General features: G+C 52.6%; 1 protein-coding gene across 1 annotated transcript in view; it reads right to left on the bottom strand.

Annotated features, from left to right (window-relative positions):
* Positions 1 to 18,730, bottom strand: part of CMIP (c-Maf inducing protein) — a 231,421-nt gene that overhangs the window by 44,526 nt on the left and 168,165 nt on the right. Inside the window, exons 4-5 of the mRNA XM_026495307.4 lie at positions 8,873 to 9,034; positions 4,147 to 4,188 (exon numbers count right to left, since the gene is read on the bottom strand). Coding sequence (XP_026351092.1) covers positions 4,147 to 4,188; positions 8,873 to 9,034 — 204 coding nt within the window. The remainder of the gene's footprint in view (positions 1 to 4,146; positions 4,189 to 8,872; positions 9,035 to 18,730) is intronic.

Genomic DNA, 18,730 nt, shown 5'->3' with positions numbered 1-18,730 from the left:
TCCCACGAAGCCAGCAGCCACTGTACCAGGCAGAGCAGACAGAGGATACCTCTGTCGGTGCAGAATGCTCCCCCAGACAGTGTGGGTTGGGGGTGCTGCGTGCCACACAGTCCCCCTCCAGCCCCAGGGACCCAAAATGACACGGGTGATAGTGACAGAGCAACAGGCACATCCACACTAGCTGGTGCTGCCCTGGGAGCTGTCCACGCTGGGCTCGGTGCTACCCGTGGCATGGCGTAATCCTCCCTGTGAGTTGGGAGGTTGGGTGTGAGTCCCGCCCCTTTCCTCAGAGAGCGGAAGTCTGCGGCCCAGGGTCTCACTGTCAGAACACGGCGGAGCCTGAATTTGAACCCACGTCTGACTCGGGAGCCTGAGCTGTTCACCACGCTACTTCTCAGTCCCGGCCCTCCATATGCTGAAGCAACAAATAACCCCGTCTGGTGACAACAAGCACAGGGAAGGAGACATGGGGCAATGAAAGACAACGGAACAACTGGCAGGAGCCTGGCCCACGGTTCTGGCTCTGCACGTGCACGTTCAGAAGTTCAGTGCTTAGCGCGCTGTGTGGGGATCCCCTGCGGCCACCTGGCCAGCCCTCCCTCTGCTAGTCCGGCTGCAGCTGGGGCCGTTGGACAGGGTGACTGCCCCCAGCCGGCTCTGTTCCCCAGACCCAGATCTTGGACCAGCTCTGGGAGGAGGGACCACGTGCAGGATGGAGCCCCTTCACTCATGCTGGGCCCCTCTTTCTCGAGAACGAGTCAAGGAATAAAGGAGTGGGAAGGATTGAAGTGCCCAGAGTGGGTGTCAGGCATGGGTTCTGTGCTTCCATGCTATTATCTCTCGTGCTTCCATGCTATTATCTCATTCGGTCCTCATGACAACTCTGTGAGGTCAAGCGGGAGTTATTCTCATTTGTACAGATGAAGAGACAGAGGGTCGGGGAGGTTACAAGGTCTGCCCTCGTCACAGAGTTATGATCATTTTAAAAGGTATGATTAATTAAAAAGAGCTTATATTTCTGTGGACTCTTTCTATAAGTCCTCTGCTGAGAATGTTAGGTACATGAGCTCACTGAACCTTCCCAGGAGCCCTGTAAGAATGGCACTGTTGCCATACCCATTTCATAGATGAGGAGACTGAGCCTTAGGATGTCAAGTTAGCTGAAAACAATCTGAATGGCCATCTGGCTAAATATAAATATTCTAGAGCCAGTAGAAAGTATCCAGTGGGCTAGCGGTCCTCAACCAGGGTTGACTTTGCCTCCCAGGGGATGTTGGCTTGTCTGGAGACATATTTTTGATATCACGACAGGGAAGGGCCACTGGCATCTAGTGGGTTGAGCAGGGATGCTGTTCAACATTCCACAATGCTCAGGGCAGGCCCCCCAGAAGGAACGATTCATTCCCAAATGCCACAGGTACCGCGGCTAGAAACCGTGGGGCGACAGGCACGAAGACACTTAAAAGCATCCCTAAGATGTCTTACATGAAAGAACCATGGAACAGCCCACCTAGCACCACATCATTAATGCTGAAAACAAGAAATAAAAACGCAACTGTATCCGTGTGGGTTTGTCACTACCTGAAAACCGCCAGAAGCTGTCTCTGATGAGGACACTAGGATGGGGAGACATCTTTTTTTCTTTCTTTATTCTAATGAAATTATTTTCATGGAATACTTGTACAAGCATTTTTAAAGAATATCTTAAAGATATTTTCAATACAGTAAAATTGAAGTTCTCCCGCTACCTGCCCAAGGTCACAGCTAGTGTTGGGTGGGCCCAGGGTCTACACCGGCTCGAAACTTGAGCTCACGTGGAGCTTCAAGCCCACCCTCTTCACCAGCACGTGGGACGGCAGCTGGGGTCTGGGCTCCAGGTCCACGCAGGTCACTGGTTACCAGCCACAACCAGGTATGGCACAGATAGATGTCCGACCCCTGACGGACCAAATAAAACCCACTCAAGTTACTTGGGAAAGCATTTCTGAAAAATAAGCACATTAAAAACATACCAAGCCCCGCTGGGAGAAGACTCATTGCTAACTGGTCAAATCAGATCATGTAATTTCTGGACCGAAAGGAGGCTCCCCAATAATGGTAAGGGCACTGGTCGTAAAGAGCACTGAAGGGAGGCTGGGAAAATGCAGGGCTGCGGCGCAGACCTCAGATCAAATTCTTCTCTGTTCTCGGCATGTCTGTTGAGCAGGGGAGCTCAGCTCAGTCCAATTAAGGGGTCAGCCCCGCCAGAGTAGCTGGATAAAAGCAGCCTGGATCATTCAGATCAAAATTCCTTTCCGAGGCTCATCCCCAGTCCAAAGCCCTCACCCTTTGTCCAGAGCTGAAGAGCACGGTGGGACCCACAGGTAGTGCCAGCATGGAGAGGAAGATGCCACCTCCTTCCCTGCACCCACGTCCCCGCCTGCTTCTCTGCCAGCCAGTCTTACTGCTCTGCCTTTCTCATGCCCTCTCCCTGGACTGCCTTTCCCTGAAGCACTCCTACCCCTCCTTTAAGATCCAGTTCGCTCACCTCCACCTGGAAGCCCTCCGTCTTCCTCCTCCCAGCACCCTCACTGGCAGTGGATGTTAGGTGTCTGCCCTCTGGGCTCCCCTAACACTCCAAACAAATCTCAACCCCTGACCATGTTATCACTTGATTATCTGCCCACTTGCCAGGCTCTTCCACCACACAGTGAATCTCTCCATAGCAGCGCTAGGTCTGTGAAACAGAGACTAGTATTTGGACATACTTGTCCTCATGTCAACAAAAGTTTGCAAAATCAATTTATTAATTAATAGTATACCAGAGAAAGGTGGTGGTGTGGAGTGAGGGCACCCAGCTTGACAATCACCCTGTTCTGGCAAGAGAAGGCACTGAGTGGTTAGAGTGGAGCACAGGAAAAAAACAAAAACAAAAACAAAAAACAAACCTTCTCTATCTTTGGCAAATTCCCATTGAGCACCTACTATGTGCCTGGCACTGTAGGTGGGGCTCCACAGAGGCTGCTGCCTTTACTCTCCATAATACATCGCCTAGGACCCACCTCCTTTGGTACCCACAGGCCCCAGCTGGGGTGAGGAGGGTGATTCTCCAGGCTGGGCTTGCCAGGGCCAAGGGGGTGGGCCCACGAAACCTTTATTTGGCTCAGAGGGGCACGGAGTCTGGCATCTTGCCCTTGTTTCAAAGGCTGTAGCCATAGGACCTCTGGGGCAGGTGAATGTCCTTTCTGGGCACATAAGGCTTTGCTTCTCACTTCTATCTCAAGTTCTGCCTCCCTACTTCCCACTTTCTTATACTTCACACTCCAGCAATGCTGAAGCTTCCAGAATATACTGCGTTGTGTTACATCTCTATGCATGTTTTGTTTCCTCTCTTTGGAATGCCTTTACTCTCTTTTGCTATCTGGCAAACTCCTATTGATGCTTCAAAACCCAGTTCAGGCATCACTGCCTCCAGGAAGCACCATGGCTTCTTTCCCAGGTGAGTTTATCACTCTCTGTTTGTGCGGTGAGCTCATTTGTCTTCCTCCGATAGATGACAAACTCCTTGGGAGCAGGGTCTGTCTTCATTACCTATGGATTCAAACACGGCACAATGCCTGGCACCCAGCAGGTGCAACTTCATTTCTCTCTAGTGAGAGTCACATTTCAGAGCTTCAAATCACCCAGGAAGATATTTTACGCCAAAGAGGCTTACATCATAGTCAAGTCCCAGAAAATATGACCTCACTTTGCATATCAGAGAGAATTAAATCCAGGTTCTACACATGGATTAATGAGGAGACGTCCTGGGACAAGAACGAGAACACTTACCTCTCAGCTAATAGGGTTATGCCTCTGAATAAATTATATGCTCTCTGCCATCTACTGCCTTCAACTCCCCCCAGCACACTCAGGAAGGAGGAGGCAATGAAGACACATTTGCTATAAACCTTAAAGACTGATAATTATATCCCCCCTCCCCCATCAATTGGGGCTCTGAAATGTGCAAAGGCAGGAGGCAGACACGTCTGGCTTGACAGAAAAGACAAGACCGAGCAAGGTCACGATGCTGGTGGATTCCAGCTGCTTCGAGAAGTCACTCAGACTGGGGGAAGGACCGTGGGCACCAGGAGGTGGACAGAGGGAAAGGGATCTTGAGAGACTTACCACAATGATGTTCTCATGCTCCTGGGTAGTCAAGTTTGTGTTCTAAGGGAGTGAGTGGAGAGTACAGGAGGAAGACAAAACAAAACAAAAAAAACACAATATTAATAAAATGGAACACTTGTATCTCAAAGGTCCAAACAGTTTAAAATGCTTTTAGCCTCTCAGAGTGAAGGTGTTGCTTTTTCTTTTTTTTTTTTTTTTTAAGATTTTATTTATTTATTCGACAGAGATAGAGACAGCCAGCGAGAGAGGGAGCACAAGCAGGGGGAGTGGGAGAGGAAGAAGCAGGCTCATAGTGGAGGAGCCTGATGTGGGGCTCGATCCCAGATCGCCGGGATCACGCCCTGAGCCGAAGGCAGATGCCCAACCGCTGTGCCACCCAGGCGCCCCGGTGTTGCTTTTTCTTAATTAAACAAATCAGAAAACCCTCCAAGGTTCGGCCTGGAAGGGAGAAAAGTATGGCTTTGGGGTGGTGGTGGGGGGCGGTGGTAGACACTGAGTTTTGAGTCCCAGTTTCACCCCTTGTGAGTTATGTGACCTTGGACCAGTCATTCCTCCTTGGTGAGACTCAGTTTCTTCTTCCATAAATGGGGATCCTCCATAGGCTTCTGTGACAGGATACACAGACAGGGCTTAACCCCGTGCTCCGTGCTGGTCACAGAGATGCCTCCGGGAAGCCAGAGGGCAGGTTCACAGTAAACACGGAAAGAGACAGACTTCTGAATTTCAGCCGTGTGCCAGATTGCCTTTAAGGCACAGCACATATATTATTTCAGTGGTTCTCCAACTGGGTTCCCAGGGAAGAATGGTGGTCTGTGAGCCAAACATGTTTTAGCTAAATTCCGAATTCTAGCAATTAACTTGCAGATATAATAGTAAGTTGAATGATTAAATTCGTTTCATTTTAGGGATTTTTTCTTCCCAATCTGGAATTTTCTCACCCAGTGGGTACCTGTTACCACTATCCTGTGAATACATGACTGACGAAAGGAATAAACACATGGAAACGAGAAATCATGGGAAAATCCAGAAACGGTCACTCTTGTCCTCTCCGCTAGTTCCATGGCGTGCTCCGTTTTATCTGTTTGTCTTGGTGGGCACAGGCTCTCACTGGTCTCCTTCAGATCTCCTAACAGAGCCACATCTGCCCCCTCATCACGTGCCGCCTCACTGGATAGTGACCTCAAAAGATCGATTGTTCTTGGGTTCTAGAAAGAGCCCCACCCTGTCCACCACCTGGCACTGGTTTAAGGACATCAGGATATCTAACGAGTTTACAACCAGCTGAATAAAAGCAAAGCCAGTGGGCCGTGAACATGCTTCTGTGTGGCTGCCTGAGGGGCGAGGACCACCATGGAACCCGGGCCAGCGTCTGTGCTCCTCAAGTCCCCAGGTTCCCATGGAGACAGCCTGGCCCTCAGTGCTCAGAATCCAGGAACACAGAGAAGGTGGAAGGATGTTTCTTGGATTCCAAAGGCTTTTTCTTTTTGTGGATGTTGGTAGAGTTTAAGGAGCCCGTTTGTGGCAGATATTAAACATCAGTGATTTTTCTGATGGAAGGCTTCGGTCTTTCCTTATGACTGACGACAAGCTCACTATGCCTCAGGCTGTGAGTATACTTCATAACCCTCATACCACCCATTTCTTTCTTACAGTGGTTCTCCTCCTCTCCCATCGACAGATGAGCTACCCGAGCCTCAAGAGGTGCAGCTGCTTGCCCGGGAGCACGGGAAAGAGATGGTGGGGTGGGGGTTTGACCACTGTCTGCCCTGATGCCAACATCCGCATCTCTAGCTACTGAGCTCTGGTGTGCAGCTCAAGCAAGGGGCTGTTCCAGCCCTCAGGCTGCGGCAGACGGCTCTGAACGGCCCGGCCTGCTCCTCACCGCACCTGTGCACCTTCCCACGAAGGGCACAGGTCCCGATTCCTTTGTCCCAATCGCTGGAGGCAGCCTGTGTCACTCTGCAGGGACACTTCTCTCCACCCTGGGTGGAGAGCACTCACTAACAGCCAATGCATCCCAGGGGACACGGGCACCCTAAACTGAGTGGCCACTCCAGACACTCAACAAAGACCTGGGAGGTCAGGGATGCGGCTTTGTTTGGCCAGTGGATGGGACAGTCCTTTCTCAGAACCAAGGTCCCCCTCCTCCCCCTCCCTCGCTCCCTTCCTGGGGATCCTGCCCACCTTCTGGTTGGTTTGGGGACACCTGGAGCCTCCCAGAAGGAGACCCTGGGAACAACCTGAGTAAAGAGAACACACAAATAATCTAGGCCATATGTTCTAAACAAAAAAGGGAAAGGAGAAGGAAGGATTTGTTTTTCCACCCACCCCTCTAGACCCTTCCGCTGAGAATGCTCAAGGTCAAGATCAAAACCATCTCCCATGACAACAAAAATGTAACCATTTATCAAGTGCTCCCTGTGTATCAGGCACAGGGCCAGGTGCTTTGCACGTAGTCGAACACCCGACCCTTAATTCTATGAAATGGGTGCTCATCTTCACCCCCAACTCACAGATGAAATACTGCGAGACCTAGTAAGTTGTCCAAGGCCAGTTAGCACCTGAAGGGTAGAATCAGGGTCTTCTGCTTCTACAACACCTGTTCTCAACCACGGTGTCCCACACGGCTGGGGCGCCCCCCTCCCTAGAAAGTCTCTACCCATTTATGCTACATCTATGCACAAGAGCGTGAGCTTGCCAATAAGACAGACCTGGGCGTGGATCCTGGCCTACCACTTATCCTCTCCAGCCTCTGTTTACTCGTCTGTACATTTTAGGACTTACCTCACAGGGTCCCTGGAGAAATGTAAAGTATTAGCTCCAAGTGCGTGCCAAAGAGGTGGTCACAGAGCATGTGCTCAAAAACCATGTCACTCAGAGAGGTGCTGAGCCTTCCTCGAGGGGCTGCTGCCTGGCCTGCAGTCCCAGCTCTGTCCCTCACCAAATGGCAGCACTGTCTGTCAGGGTGAATGACAGCGACCCCTTGCCTGACACACAGTAGGTACACAGCAGATGCAAGCTGCTTCCTTTTTTCTTTCCCCTTTAAATGCCTTTGTCTTTCCACCCTAGTGCTTGGGGATCAGAAGATTTTTAAAACCTCAGCCTGAGAAGTGATGCAAAGGCCCAGGGGCACGTGGTCTATGAAACATGTAAGACGGAAATAAATGCTGCCAGAGGTTGCCGACAGTGCCCACCTGCTGCCTTCCCTGTCGTCCTGACAGCAGGCCTGATCTAATGATAGTGTGACGGTAGAGTGGGGACTGGTGGGGCAGAAGGGGTGGGCGATGTGGCCTTGCAGTGAGAGCGAGGGAGCCCTAAGGGGAATTTCCAGCCCCACCGCTTGCTCAGCAGGTCCCTCAGTGTCTCGGGGGACTGTATAATGGAGACAGCAAGGCCCAGCTGTCTAGGGCGGATGTACTACCCGCGTCATATGCACGGCACCTGACACCTGCTGGCACACGGCAGGTGTTCACTGACGGTGAGCAGCCAGGCCAGGCTCAGGCTGGGAAGCCAGGATGTAACGCTGGGTATACAGCCCCTGGCCTGGTCTCAAATTCCAGACTTTGACTGTGATTCATTTCAAAGCCTAAGTCTTTGCTTTTCTGTGAAATGAAGCTGTCTCATACCCAAAGGCATGGCCCCTCTACCTGCGACCATCTTTACCGCCCAACTTCTACTTCTTGCCCCCACTTGCTTCCAGGGCAAGGGACCCTCTCTTCAGCAGACATGGAAGGCCTGGGCCAGTTTCCTGGACTGACTGGCAGCAACCAGCCTGGGTCCACAGAGGAAGGGGTGGTTCTAGGCAGCAAGGAGCTTGTGTGGACTCAGAGGGGCATCTAGAAGCTACCCAGGGAACTGGGCGTGCCAGGAGAGCAGGGGCCTGTCCCAGGGGAGGGGGACAGAAGCATCACTCCGGTGGCCATGCAGAGTTTAAATCAGGAGTCGTCAACGCCAGCGTCTCCAGGGGGCCAGGCAGGCAAACAAATGAGACAAGCGTTAGTATCTGGGAAGCGCGGAGAAGATGGCTGGGACAGAGTCAACAGTGCATTTCCAAGCAGCTGCCATCTCCCCACCAACAGCAGAACCGACTCTGACTGTGCCCCTGCTGGATCATGGGCTCCAGGAGGACAGGGGCTGGTCCAGGACAGTGTCCGGCATGGCACACACCCTAGTGTGGGGTCACCTGGCAAAGCAGAGTAGTGCTAGCTGTAAGCTGCTGCCAGCAAGCTATTGCTGCCTGGGCCCCTGGAGCTGATACAGGCCAGGGCAGAGGGAGGATGGAGCCAGGCCAGGATGGCTGGCCCCAATGCCGAGGGGTGGGGGGACGCGTGGTCTGGGGGCTTCAACGATGTGCTCTGGCTTGGGGACGAACGGGAAAATTCTGAAATTCGCTGTCACCATCATCTCCACCAGCCCAGTCTCAGGCCCAAGACCAGTCCCCCCACGTTCAGTGGTGGGGCATGGCAGGGCGGCAACAACCGCCCCTTCACCCCTGCCACACCCCTGGGGGCTGCTCGGCTGCAGGCCCTGGGAACAGATCTCCTTCTCGGCTCCCTCAGGCTGCTGGGGGCCACCGCTCACCTCCTTGGGCAATGGGGAGACAGTACAAACTCGGGTCCAGTTCTGCTGCTGGCTACGGGGTTGTGCTCAGCAGAGGGAAAGAAAAAAAACTGAAAGGCGGGGGTGGAGGGGTGTGCAAAATCAAGCGGGAGGAATGTCTTACCTCTGAGAGCAGTTTTGAGACAATTTCCAGTGGGGCTTGGTTGATGGAGTCATCCTGCAGGGGGGACGTCAGGGCCATGTCCACCAGAGTTCGGATCTCCTTCAACACCACTTCCCAACGGCTGGGGTTACTCAGGACTTTCTTATATTTGTAAATCTTTTTCTGGTTGGGAGAGAGGAAACACAGACATGTTACTGACATGCTGATGGCGGAAGATGCAAGATGATCAAAGAAACAGATACATTAGGATGTATAAACCCCAGGAAACTGTCGGTGTGGACCACTACCTCCTCGTAAGAAACGGCCTCCCAAAGAAAGGAAAGGTCCTGCCCAGAGTTACAGGCTATGCTTGCAAATAACCAGGCCTCCCGGACACCAGCCGAGAAATCTTCACACTGCTACCGAATTAAAAAAGAGTGAAGAGGTTTCTCTTTCAGATCACATCTGCCAAACGTATTTCCCAAGTATCCACACGCGGCCAGAGTGGGTGCGTTCAAGGGTCCACAGAGGGACCTTCTTCGAGTTAGAGGCACCTCTCATCCCGGTCCTGAGAGGCCCCCTTGGAGAGTGGAGTCCAGCTAAGAAAAAGGACAGGCAGGCTTGGGGAATCCAGCCAGGTGGAGACAAGCCCAGAGGGCCCCCAGGAAACTTGAAGGCAGTCTTCAGTTCCTGCTTGGTGAGTAAGACGAGCATTCTCACCTTTGCTCAGGGCGGCTTCCAAAGCTGGAGAGCACTGGGGCGAGGGCTGCTGTCTCCCGTGATGTGAGGCAGAGTTCCGCCTCTCTGACATCATGGAAACAGCAGCCCTCAGAAGGCGGAGGTCCCAGCCAAACTCCCTCCCGGCTCTGCAGCTGCCTGCCCCATTGCTGCCCTGGCTTGCTTGGGAGTCTCCCACTGGATGAACTCCTTCATTAAGTGCTCTGCTCCCTGGGGAAAACCTAAGTTTAGTGTCACCGTGCCAGCAGCCAGCTGGGGTGACAAGTCACAATCTCTGAGCCAGAGTCTGAATGAGGGAGGGGGGAGGGAGGAGGTCAGGGTCCCCCACTGGCCCCTGAAGCCGCCAGGGTCTCCCTGGCCATTTAGTTTCTGAGTTCAGAACTGCAAAGTGGTCTTGGAACCCAGGGTCTTCAAGGAAGTATCTGGGGGAACCCATTCCTTATCAACCTGAGTACTTAACTATGCGGAGTGAGGCCTCGTGGTAGAACGCAAGATAGACTAGAGTCAGTCCCAGTTCTCATCATAAAGCATATCACCTACTGAGCCTCAGTTTCCTTTTCTGTAAATCAGGCATGAAAATACTTTGCAGCCTCTTTCAGTGTATGACCTTTGTTAAGTTGTGGACCCATGCGGCCCACTCTCTGTATGGAGTCACATTCAAAGTCAAAGGCCACACAGAATAGACACTGGCAACAAAAAGGGAACCCAAATTCTTAACCCGTCTCTTCTGAGAAACTTTATGAGGACGAAATGGACAACCCACAGTATGCAAATAGGATCCCACTTTCTCTCTTGTTTTTTCCCAAACTCCATGATTTTCCAGAGTCTCTCACTTGCTAACATGCCCCATCGTCACCACCATCACTCACATAGCTAACTCACAGCAAAGTCTGTTTCCCCTCATCATCCCAGATCTTCTTCTTTTTTAAAAATTTATTTATTTGAGAGAGAGCGAGCACACAAGCAGGGGGAGTGGTAGAGGGAGAGGGAGAAGCAGACTCCCTGCTGAGCAAGGAGCCCGATGCAGGGCACAAACCCAGGACCCTAGAATCATGACCTGAGCTGAAGGCAGACACTTAACCGACTGAGCCACCCAGGGTGAGCCACCCTGAGGCCTCCCTGGGCCGGTAACCAGTCTCAGTCCCCGCCAGCCAGGAGCACGGCCACCTCCGCACTGCCTGGCCTGTGCAAACACAGAGTGCCCAAAGTCTAACGCCATGGAGACACTTCCCAAGGCAAGAACCCGATCCATCCCAGAAGATGAATGCTCCTTTGAGTCCTAGACATGGTGGTTTTGTTCCATACCCAGAGAATTGCTTTATTTTTAAATGACCACGAAATGGTCACAGAAACTCGCCATATATTAAGCCCCAAAGAAAACCACACGATTCACGTCCATGTCTTCCCACAGTAGATTCTAGAGTTGAATACGGCCTGAGCCGTAAGGGCCCTATCTTCTGATCAGCTGCAAGTTATTTACCTTTGAAAGAATAATGACTTCATTCTTTTTGTGAAAACGATGCCTGCTCTTTGTAAGAAATTTAAACCGTGCTGGAAAGCACAAAGAAGAGGATAAGTGAAAAAAGGCCTCAAAAATCCCACAACCTAGAAATAGCTATCATTAATCTTTGGTGAACATTGTTCCACCCAACCCTCACTGAAACTTTGCCAAATACAGCCAGTGTGTTGCGGGGGAGGGGGGGAATGAGTGCTGTCCGCAGCTCCCCACACTCAGACATCACTGAGGCTCTGAGGCAGCAAGGTCCAGGCAAAACGGCCCACTGGGCAGCATCAGCCTCAGAGCTCACCGACACACCCCTCCTCACAGGGGAAGGACAACAGCTCTCTTGCGAGCACCCGAGCCCTTGCTTAACGGGCATCCCCCCAGGACCTGGGGGTGCATTCAAAACCAGAAGGTTGCAGTGCTTGTGACAAGGGCCCATGCGTAATGAGCACACACTACGCACCAGGCACCATGCTGAGCACTTCTGGGCATCCCCTCGCTCCATCCTCATGGTAACCCTGGGGCTGGGGACCAGCAATGGGCTAAGCAGCCCCCAGAGTAGAGCCTAAGACAAAAACCCAAGTACAAACGGTTTCTTTATTTGTGAGGCGATGTAGGACACATGAGTGCAGGGTGGGGAGGAGAAGGCGGTCATTAACGGGGCACCACCAAGTATTATGACCACTGTGGGGCTGGCTGTGAATCCCGTGGGGACTCATGGAGACCATAATACACTGCCCCCTTCCCCCCACCAGGGAGCGAGGAAGCTGCAGCATTTACCCACCAACTCCCTGGACACTGCCATACTTCTGGCTGCCCTGTGCCCAGGACTAAGTGCTTCCATAGCGAGAAAAAACATGGCTCCAGGCAGTCACATGTGGTCCAGTGAGCAGCCTTCAGAGTGGAGTGGCTGAGGGGCACATCTGCAGTGTCTGCTACAGGACTCTAGTGTCTTGTTTACACACAGGACTCTCATGGCCAGAGAGGTGGCATGACTTGCCTAAGGCCACACAGCTAGAAAGGGACAATTCAGGAGTCAGAACTGGCTCTGGTTAATTCCAAAGGTGTCTCTCTGTCACATCTGTCAGGGCCAGTGCAGATAGTGGAGAGGAGGGATAGATTTGTCAAGATACATAGTGCTGAAGGGGGTCAAGAAAGCTTGGTGGCATACGGTGAGGGCCAGGACAAGTCCACGAGGCTTGCAGAGCCAGAGGCCAGGCAACCAGGGGGTGGAGAAGCTGCAGGAGATGCTAGTGGGAACAGCAGGTGGACAGTGGGGCTGTGAAATCATGGTGGGGGGGGGCGGCAGCTGGATCCCACCAGAGGCTCTAAGGTCTGGGACAGGGTAGCCACAGGGCAGAGGGAGGCCTGCCCAGGACCCACAGGGACCCACTCACTCTGCCTTGGGTGACAAATTAGCAGGTTTCATCCCAGGAACTCTGATGAGCTCATCTGGTGTTGAATCATCATGAGCCTCGGATGGGACGCCTCTGGAACCTGGCCCTTGGCTTTGCAGGATGGTCCTCTTGGTGGGCCCCTTCACCAGGAGGGGTGGGTGACCTCTTGCCATGTTTAGCATGGACTCCACGGGCCACTGGATTCTCTTGGCAGGGGCCCTGGAATTCTCTGAGAGGGGCTTGAAACAGGGGTCTGGAAAGTGCGGCAGGGGGCCAAACCCAGCCCCCGGCTTCGTTTTGTGCAAGGAAGCCAAGAATGTTCTTAGGGGTTGTGAAGCAAAAAACCCCAAAGAACATGGGACAGAAATTCAGTGTGGCCCACAAAGCCCCACCCAAATATTTGCTATCTGGTCCTTTTAGAGAAAAAGCTTGCCAACCCCCGGCTTTTCAAGGCAAAGCCAGTCTAGGAGCAAGTGTGCAGAAAGCTGCTCCAAATGGCGAGCCTCCAGGGAGATACCAGTTTAAACCACAAAGAGACACCACTTCACTCACACCAGGCGGGCTGTAACCAAAAAGACGATCCCGAGTGCTGGTGAGGACGTGGGGGACTGGGATCCGTGCTCACCGCTGATGGCACTGTGCGGGAGCACAGAGCCACCGGAGAACAGTCTGCTGGTTACTTAGAGCATGAAGCGTACATTTATCATACGATCCAGCAGTTCTGTTCTTAGAAATCTGCCCAAGAGAAATACAAACAGACTCCACATAGACATGGACATGGATGTCCATGGCACTGTTCGTCATAGCCTCAAACTGGAAACAACCCACATGTGAACAGGTAAGCAAAATGTGGTCCATCCAGACAATGGACTAGTATTTGCAGTAAAAAGGATGGATCTACTCACACAGGCTACAATATGGACGAAACTTATAAATGAGATGCTAAGTTAAAGAAGCCAGGAGCAAAACACGTCTTGTAGGATTCCTTTTACATGAGGTGTCTAGGAAAGGCAAATTTATAAAGACAGAAAGCGGAACAGTCATTGCCTGGGGCTGGGGGGGGTGGCAACAGGGAAGAGACTGCAAACAGACACGAGGGCATCTTTCGGGATGATGGAAATATTCGAACACACGATCGTGATGATGGTTGTACTACTCTATGAAGTTGCTAAAGTCACTGAATCATACACTTGCAATTGGTGGATTTTAAGGTACGTAAATTATACTTCAATTAAAATGTTTAAGAAAAAAATCCCAACCTAAGCAGGCAGAGGGGGACATCAGACAAAACCAGAGATAGTACCACTTAGCGGTCAAGAGCACAGGTTTGCAACGGCAGACTTCAGTTCAAATCTAAGCTCTGCTTCATCCATCCACCTGTCCACCCACCCATCCACCTGTGTATCCATGTATCCCTCCATCCACCCATCCATCCAACCACTACCTATCTAACCATTCAACAAAAATGACCCAGAACCATCTCCTACAACGTGCCAAGCCCTGTGTTCGGCACTAAGGATCCCCACAGTGAGCAAAGCAGACAGGCCCCAAGTGCTCGTGGAACTCACGGTCTATTACTTGAACCCTAGTTGCCTCATCTGCGATGCGGGGTCGGACGGACGACGGCCCAAGGCTTCCGCGGCTCTTCCACAGGATAACATCTAGAAAGCGCCCGGCCCCCGTGCTGGTTAACCAGCAGCTCTCATTCTCGTCACCTACCAAGTCCTAGGAGTGAGTGGTCTAGAGCAGGCGGAACTTAGGAAGACTCCTGGCATCCGTGACTAAGCCCCGCCAGCTCCCGAAACAACAGAGCCAGCAGGAAGAGCCTCCTGCCTCCTGTGTGGCAGAGCCAGTCACTCCATTGCAGTCCTCACCCTCTGCTCGTCAGGGAGGGGACGTTACCTGGGCAACATCCGCCATCTCTCCGGCAACTGCTCCCACGGCAGAGACAACCACAGACGCCCGGGGTTCTCCGGCCTGGGAAAGCGGAGCCTGTCGGCTCCTCCACGGGAGACAAGCTGTCACTGGGAGTGTGCCCCTCACCAGGAGAGGCGTGACTCAGAATGTGCTGGAAGCACGCCTCCCGGTGATGGGGCTGCTCTGCTGGTTGCCGCAGCCTCCGAAGCTCAGGCTCACACGAGCACGCATGCTCCCCACCACCTGTCATTAAAGGAAAGGCGGCACGGGAGCTCCTTGGAGCTGCCAAGAAAAATGAGCCGGGGAGGAACCCGACTGGCTTTTAGAACTTCTCTCCGGTAGACGGCCCAAAGCTGTGCTGCCCAGGACCCAAGTCCCTAGCCCCATGTGGCTACTTATATTTAACTTAATTAAAATGAAATGCAGTGAAAAATTCAGTGCCTCGGTCCCACTAGCCACACTGTGGCTGCGTGATAGCCACAAGTGGCCAGTGGCTACCATGGTGGATGGTGCAGAGAAAGACCATTCTCATCACTGCAAAGTTCCATCAGGCAATGCTGTCCTAAGGTCCTGGGGCCCCCCTATCACTAATGTCCCCAGAGAACCAGCAACACATTCATTGCTTCTCCCCATAATGAGCCAGCACTTTGGGGTCAGAATGCAGGTAGCACCCTGCTCACCTGAACTGCTCTTCCGACTTTCCCTCCCAGGTCTATAGGGTCCCGTCCCCAAATGTCCCTTGCACATCCAGGAAGACTGACTGGTTGGGCAACTTGTCTGGCCTCTCTGATTCCTAGACAGGGGCCCTTGACCTCCTCATTCTTTCACAACTCGCTATGGGGTCGTGTAGGTAACTCGCCATCCCTGCCAAGCAGTGCTTCTGGGGGCCCCAACTCTTGGGCTGCTGGCCTTCTCTTTAGTCCTCCAGAGTAACTGGATACTACGTCTTAAATCCTTTCAGCATCAAAGACCATCACTTTGCCTTCAGATACAAAGGTGGCCTGTGACTTGCCCATGTGTGTCATCCCCACACTACCCACTTGGCCCTCAGGTCTTGACCCTCAACCTGAGGCAGATTGTAACCTCCCAGCCCCCTGTGGACGTACAAAGAGATGCTAATTTAGCCAATATGATTACTGAGCTGTTACCTGCTGGTACAATTAATTGACAGATGGATTCATCAGTGATTACCCTCCAGGGACTCAGGATTTTCAAGAGGAGTGTAGGGATGCCTACTCTGGCCATTGGCTCTGGGGGGGCATCAGAAGTAAGAGAAAGGACACAAAACAAGACACAGGCCTAGCCCTGGTCCGTCCCCCCCGCCACGTCCCCCCCACCCCCCACTGGCTGGCAGGTAAAGCATGGCTCAACTCATGCTCACAAAGCTAAGAAACACGGTAATACTGGCTACCACTTATCCAGTGGTTATCACGTTCCAGGAACAACCACCCTGCATAATGACACAAGTGACAAATGACACAAGAGCATTAACGGTGATCGCTTCCGGAGCGCTCTCCATAGGCCAGGTCCTGTGTGAAGCACTTTATATAATAAACTAATTTTTTAAATCTTCCCAACCATTCAACAAGGCATGTGATATAATTAGGCCCATTTTACAGAGGAGAAAAACTGAGGCTGGGAGTGGTTAAGTCATGTGGCAAGTAAGAGCCACCGCTGGAACTGGGAGCAGGTCCAGCGGTGGCTCCTCAGTGCCCGACCATGGAGCCACTCCGACAGGCACACCCGATGGCTTCCTCTGCCTTTATGGAGACTGCACCTGCTCCGAGATGCACGAGAAGTCCTTTAAACTGCAGTCTGAGACTGCCCCGTGGCAGTTCCAGACCGCCTGCAGCTGGGCATCCTGCTGACACCTGCCTGGACAGCCAGGTCCTGGGGAGACTGACAATTTGTGTGAAAGAGGGGAAAGAGCCAGGGCACTCAGCCCCCTACGTGCCCACCGGAGGCGGTCTCTCCACAGTCATCACTGCTTCCAAGGCAACAGCGGGAACTCAGGCACAGCGTCCTGCGCATGGTCTCTGGGGCATTGGCCGGTTGCCTGGGCAACCACGCATCTGGCTGGTGAGAAGAACTGGCCTTGGTGCCAGGCTCCCCACTGGGCACTCCATCCTACCTGGCACTTCAGGGCCTGCCGAACCCTTGGCAAAATCCAATCATCACACGGATGGGTCTGACCACATTTAATAGATTGCACGGGGCTGTTTCTCTCCCCAAGCTCTGAGTTCCTCAGGGGCAGGGATTAGGCCACGTGTGCTTCTGCCCTGTTGTGTGTGCTGACCGGAACTTCTCGGGGTAAATGGAAGGTGCTCTCAAGGTTTATAAAACGGAGGAAAACAGGTCAGAAATAATGGCTGACATGTATGAAGTGTTTCTGTTGTGCTGAGCACCGAATCCAGTCTCTTAAAACTCACCGAGCGCTTCTTAAACCCAAATGTGTGTAGGAACCATGCGGACAGTCTTGTTAAAAGGCAGATTCTCCGTCGGTTGAATGGCTGACTCCTGGTTTTGGCTCAGGTCGTGATCTCAGGGTCCTGGGAGGGAGTCCCGTGTCTGGCTCCCTGCTCAGCACGGAGTCTGCTTGAGGATTTCTCTCTCTTTCTCTCTGCACACTGCCCCCCCCCCCAATGCACGCACACACGCTCTCTAAAATAAATAACTAAATCTTAAAAAAAAAAAAAAAAAAACCAGCAGATTCCAACTCCGTAGCGCCAGGTGGGGCCCAGGAGTCTGTCCCCATGATACACGGGAGGAGGGGGCACTGAGGTGTTAATTCCTTGTCCAAGGTCATGCAGCTGGTGTTGTGGGTTGTGTTCCCCAAATGATAGGTCCAAGTCCTAACCGCTGGTGTCTGTGGATGTGACCTTATCTGGAAACAGGTCTTTGCAGGTGCAATCCAGGGAAGATGAGGTCAGGCTGGATCAGAGGTGGCCCCATAGCCAACAACTGGTGTCCTTATAAAAAGGCCGTATGAAGACTCACACATACACAAAGGAAAGATGGCCATGTGAAGCTGGAGGCCAAGGTTGCAACTATGCGTCCACAAGCCAAAGAACTCTGAAGAAGCAAGAAGATGGACCTCCCGTAGAGTGTGTGCATGCGGGCACAGCCTTGTGGAGGGTAGATACCTTGATTTTGGAGTTCTGGCCCCACTACTCTGAGATGGTGAGTTTCTGTTGTTTTAGGCGCCCCCGGTTGGTGGCACTTTGTCACAGCAGCCCCAGGAAACTCATGCAGCTGGTGAGCTGCGAAGTAAAGATGGACCCCAGGAAGCCTGGCTCCCGATGGCTCCGCTAGTCTGCTTCAGCCACTCGAGCTGACCCTTCCATTTTAGGAATATGGCGGCTGGGGTCCATCTGATGGGCATGTGGCTGTGTAGGTGGGGACACGGACACCCAGGGTACCTCTGTGCTCAGCAGCCTTTCCCGGCTCTTCCTCAGTTTGGAGAAATGGACGCCCATCTCTTTCTTGCTCCCTCAAAGGGTGGAAATGCCAGTGTTCCTGCTAGGCACCGGGCCCGGTGCTGCCTGCACACCTGGGTACCCGCAACATCAGCCATGTTGCAAGGAGCTACCTGGACACCCAGGGGAGCTGTGGGTAGAGCTCCCTGCACTCAGGCAGGACGTCAGCCCAGGGCCAACTTCAAGTCTTTGGCAAAGAAGATTCATGAGGTGGGCTCTTGCTCAGAGCAAATGGAGTTTCTTTTCCTTTTGTGAGGGTCACACATGAGCCCAGAGCAGCCCCATCACCCCGGCTGACAGCCCGGGGCCTCCTGAGGTGGGCACTGTGCTAAGTGCCTGTCCAGGGACAGCCATTGCAAGGTTCTCAATCCTGGCAACATGTCAAAGCCACTTAGGGGGTTTCAGAGAGCACTCCAGTAACAGAGTCCAGCCATGGGACAGTCTCATCAGGAGGATGTTGGGGGCGAGGTGGAGCCTAGGCACCTATATTTTGGGGGTCGCTAGTATATTTTAAATTATATTTAAACACCAGTGTGCATAGCAGCTTTATTCACTACAGCCAAAGGGTGGGAGCAACTCAAGAATCCCCTGATGGGAGAATGGACAGACAAACGTGGTGTGTATACAATAAGGTGTACGAAAAGGAAGGAAATTCAGACCTGTGCTCCGACATGGAGGAATCTTGAGGACATCATGCTGAATGAAATAAGCCAGTAGCAAAAAGAAAAATACTGTATGATTCTGCTTACATGAGGGACCTAGAGGGATCAGTGTAAGGGTGCAGGTGGGATCCCCATCCTACAGACAAGGAACCTACAACACAGAGGGGGATGGTTACCTGCTCGCG

Source organism: Ursus arctos, unplaced genomic scaffold, assembly GCF_023065955.2.
Source record: "Ursus arctos isolate Adak ecotype North America unplaced genomic scaffold, UrsArc2.0 scaffold_19, whole genome shotgun sequence".
NCBI classification, from domain to species: Eukaryota; Metazoa; Chordata; class Mammalia; order Carnivora; family Ursidae; genus Ursus; species Ursus arctos.
Note: the sequence above shows the minus strand (reverse complement) of the source record. Positions and strands in the feature narration are given on the sequence as shown.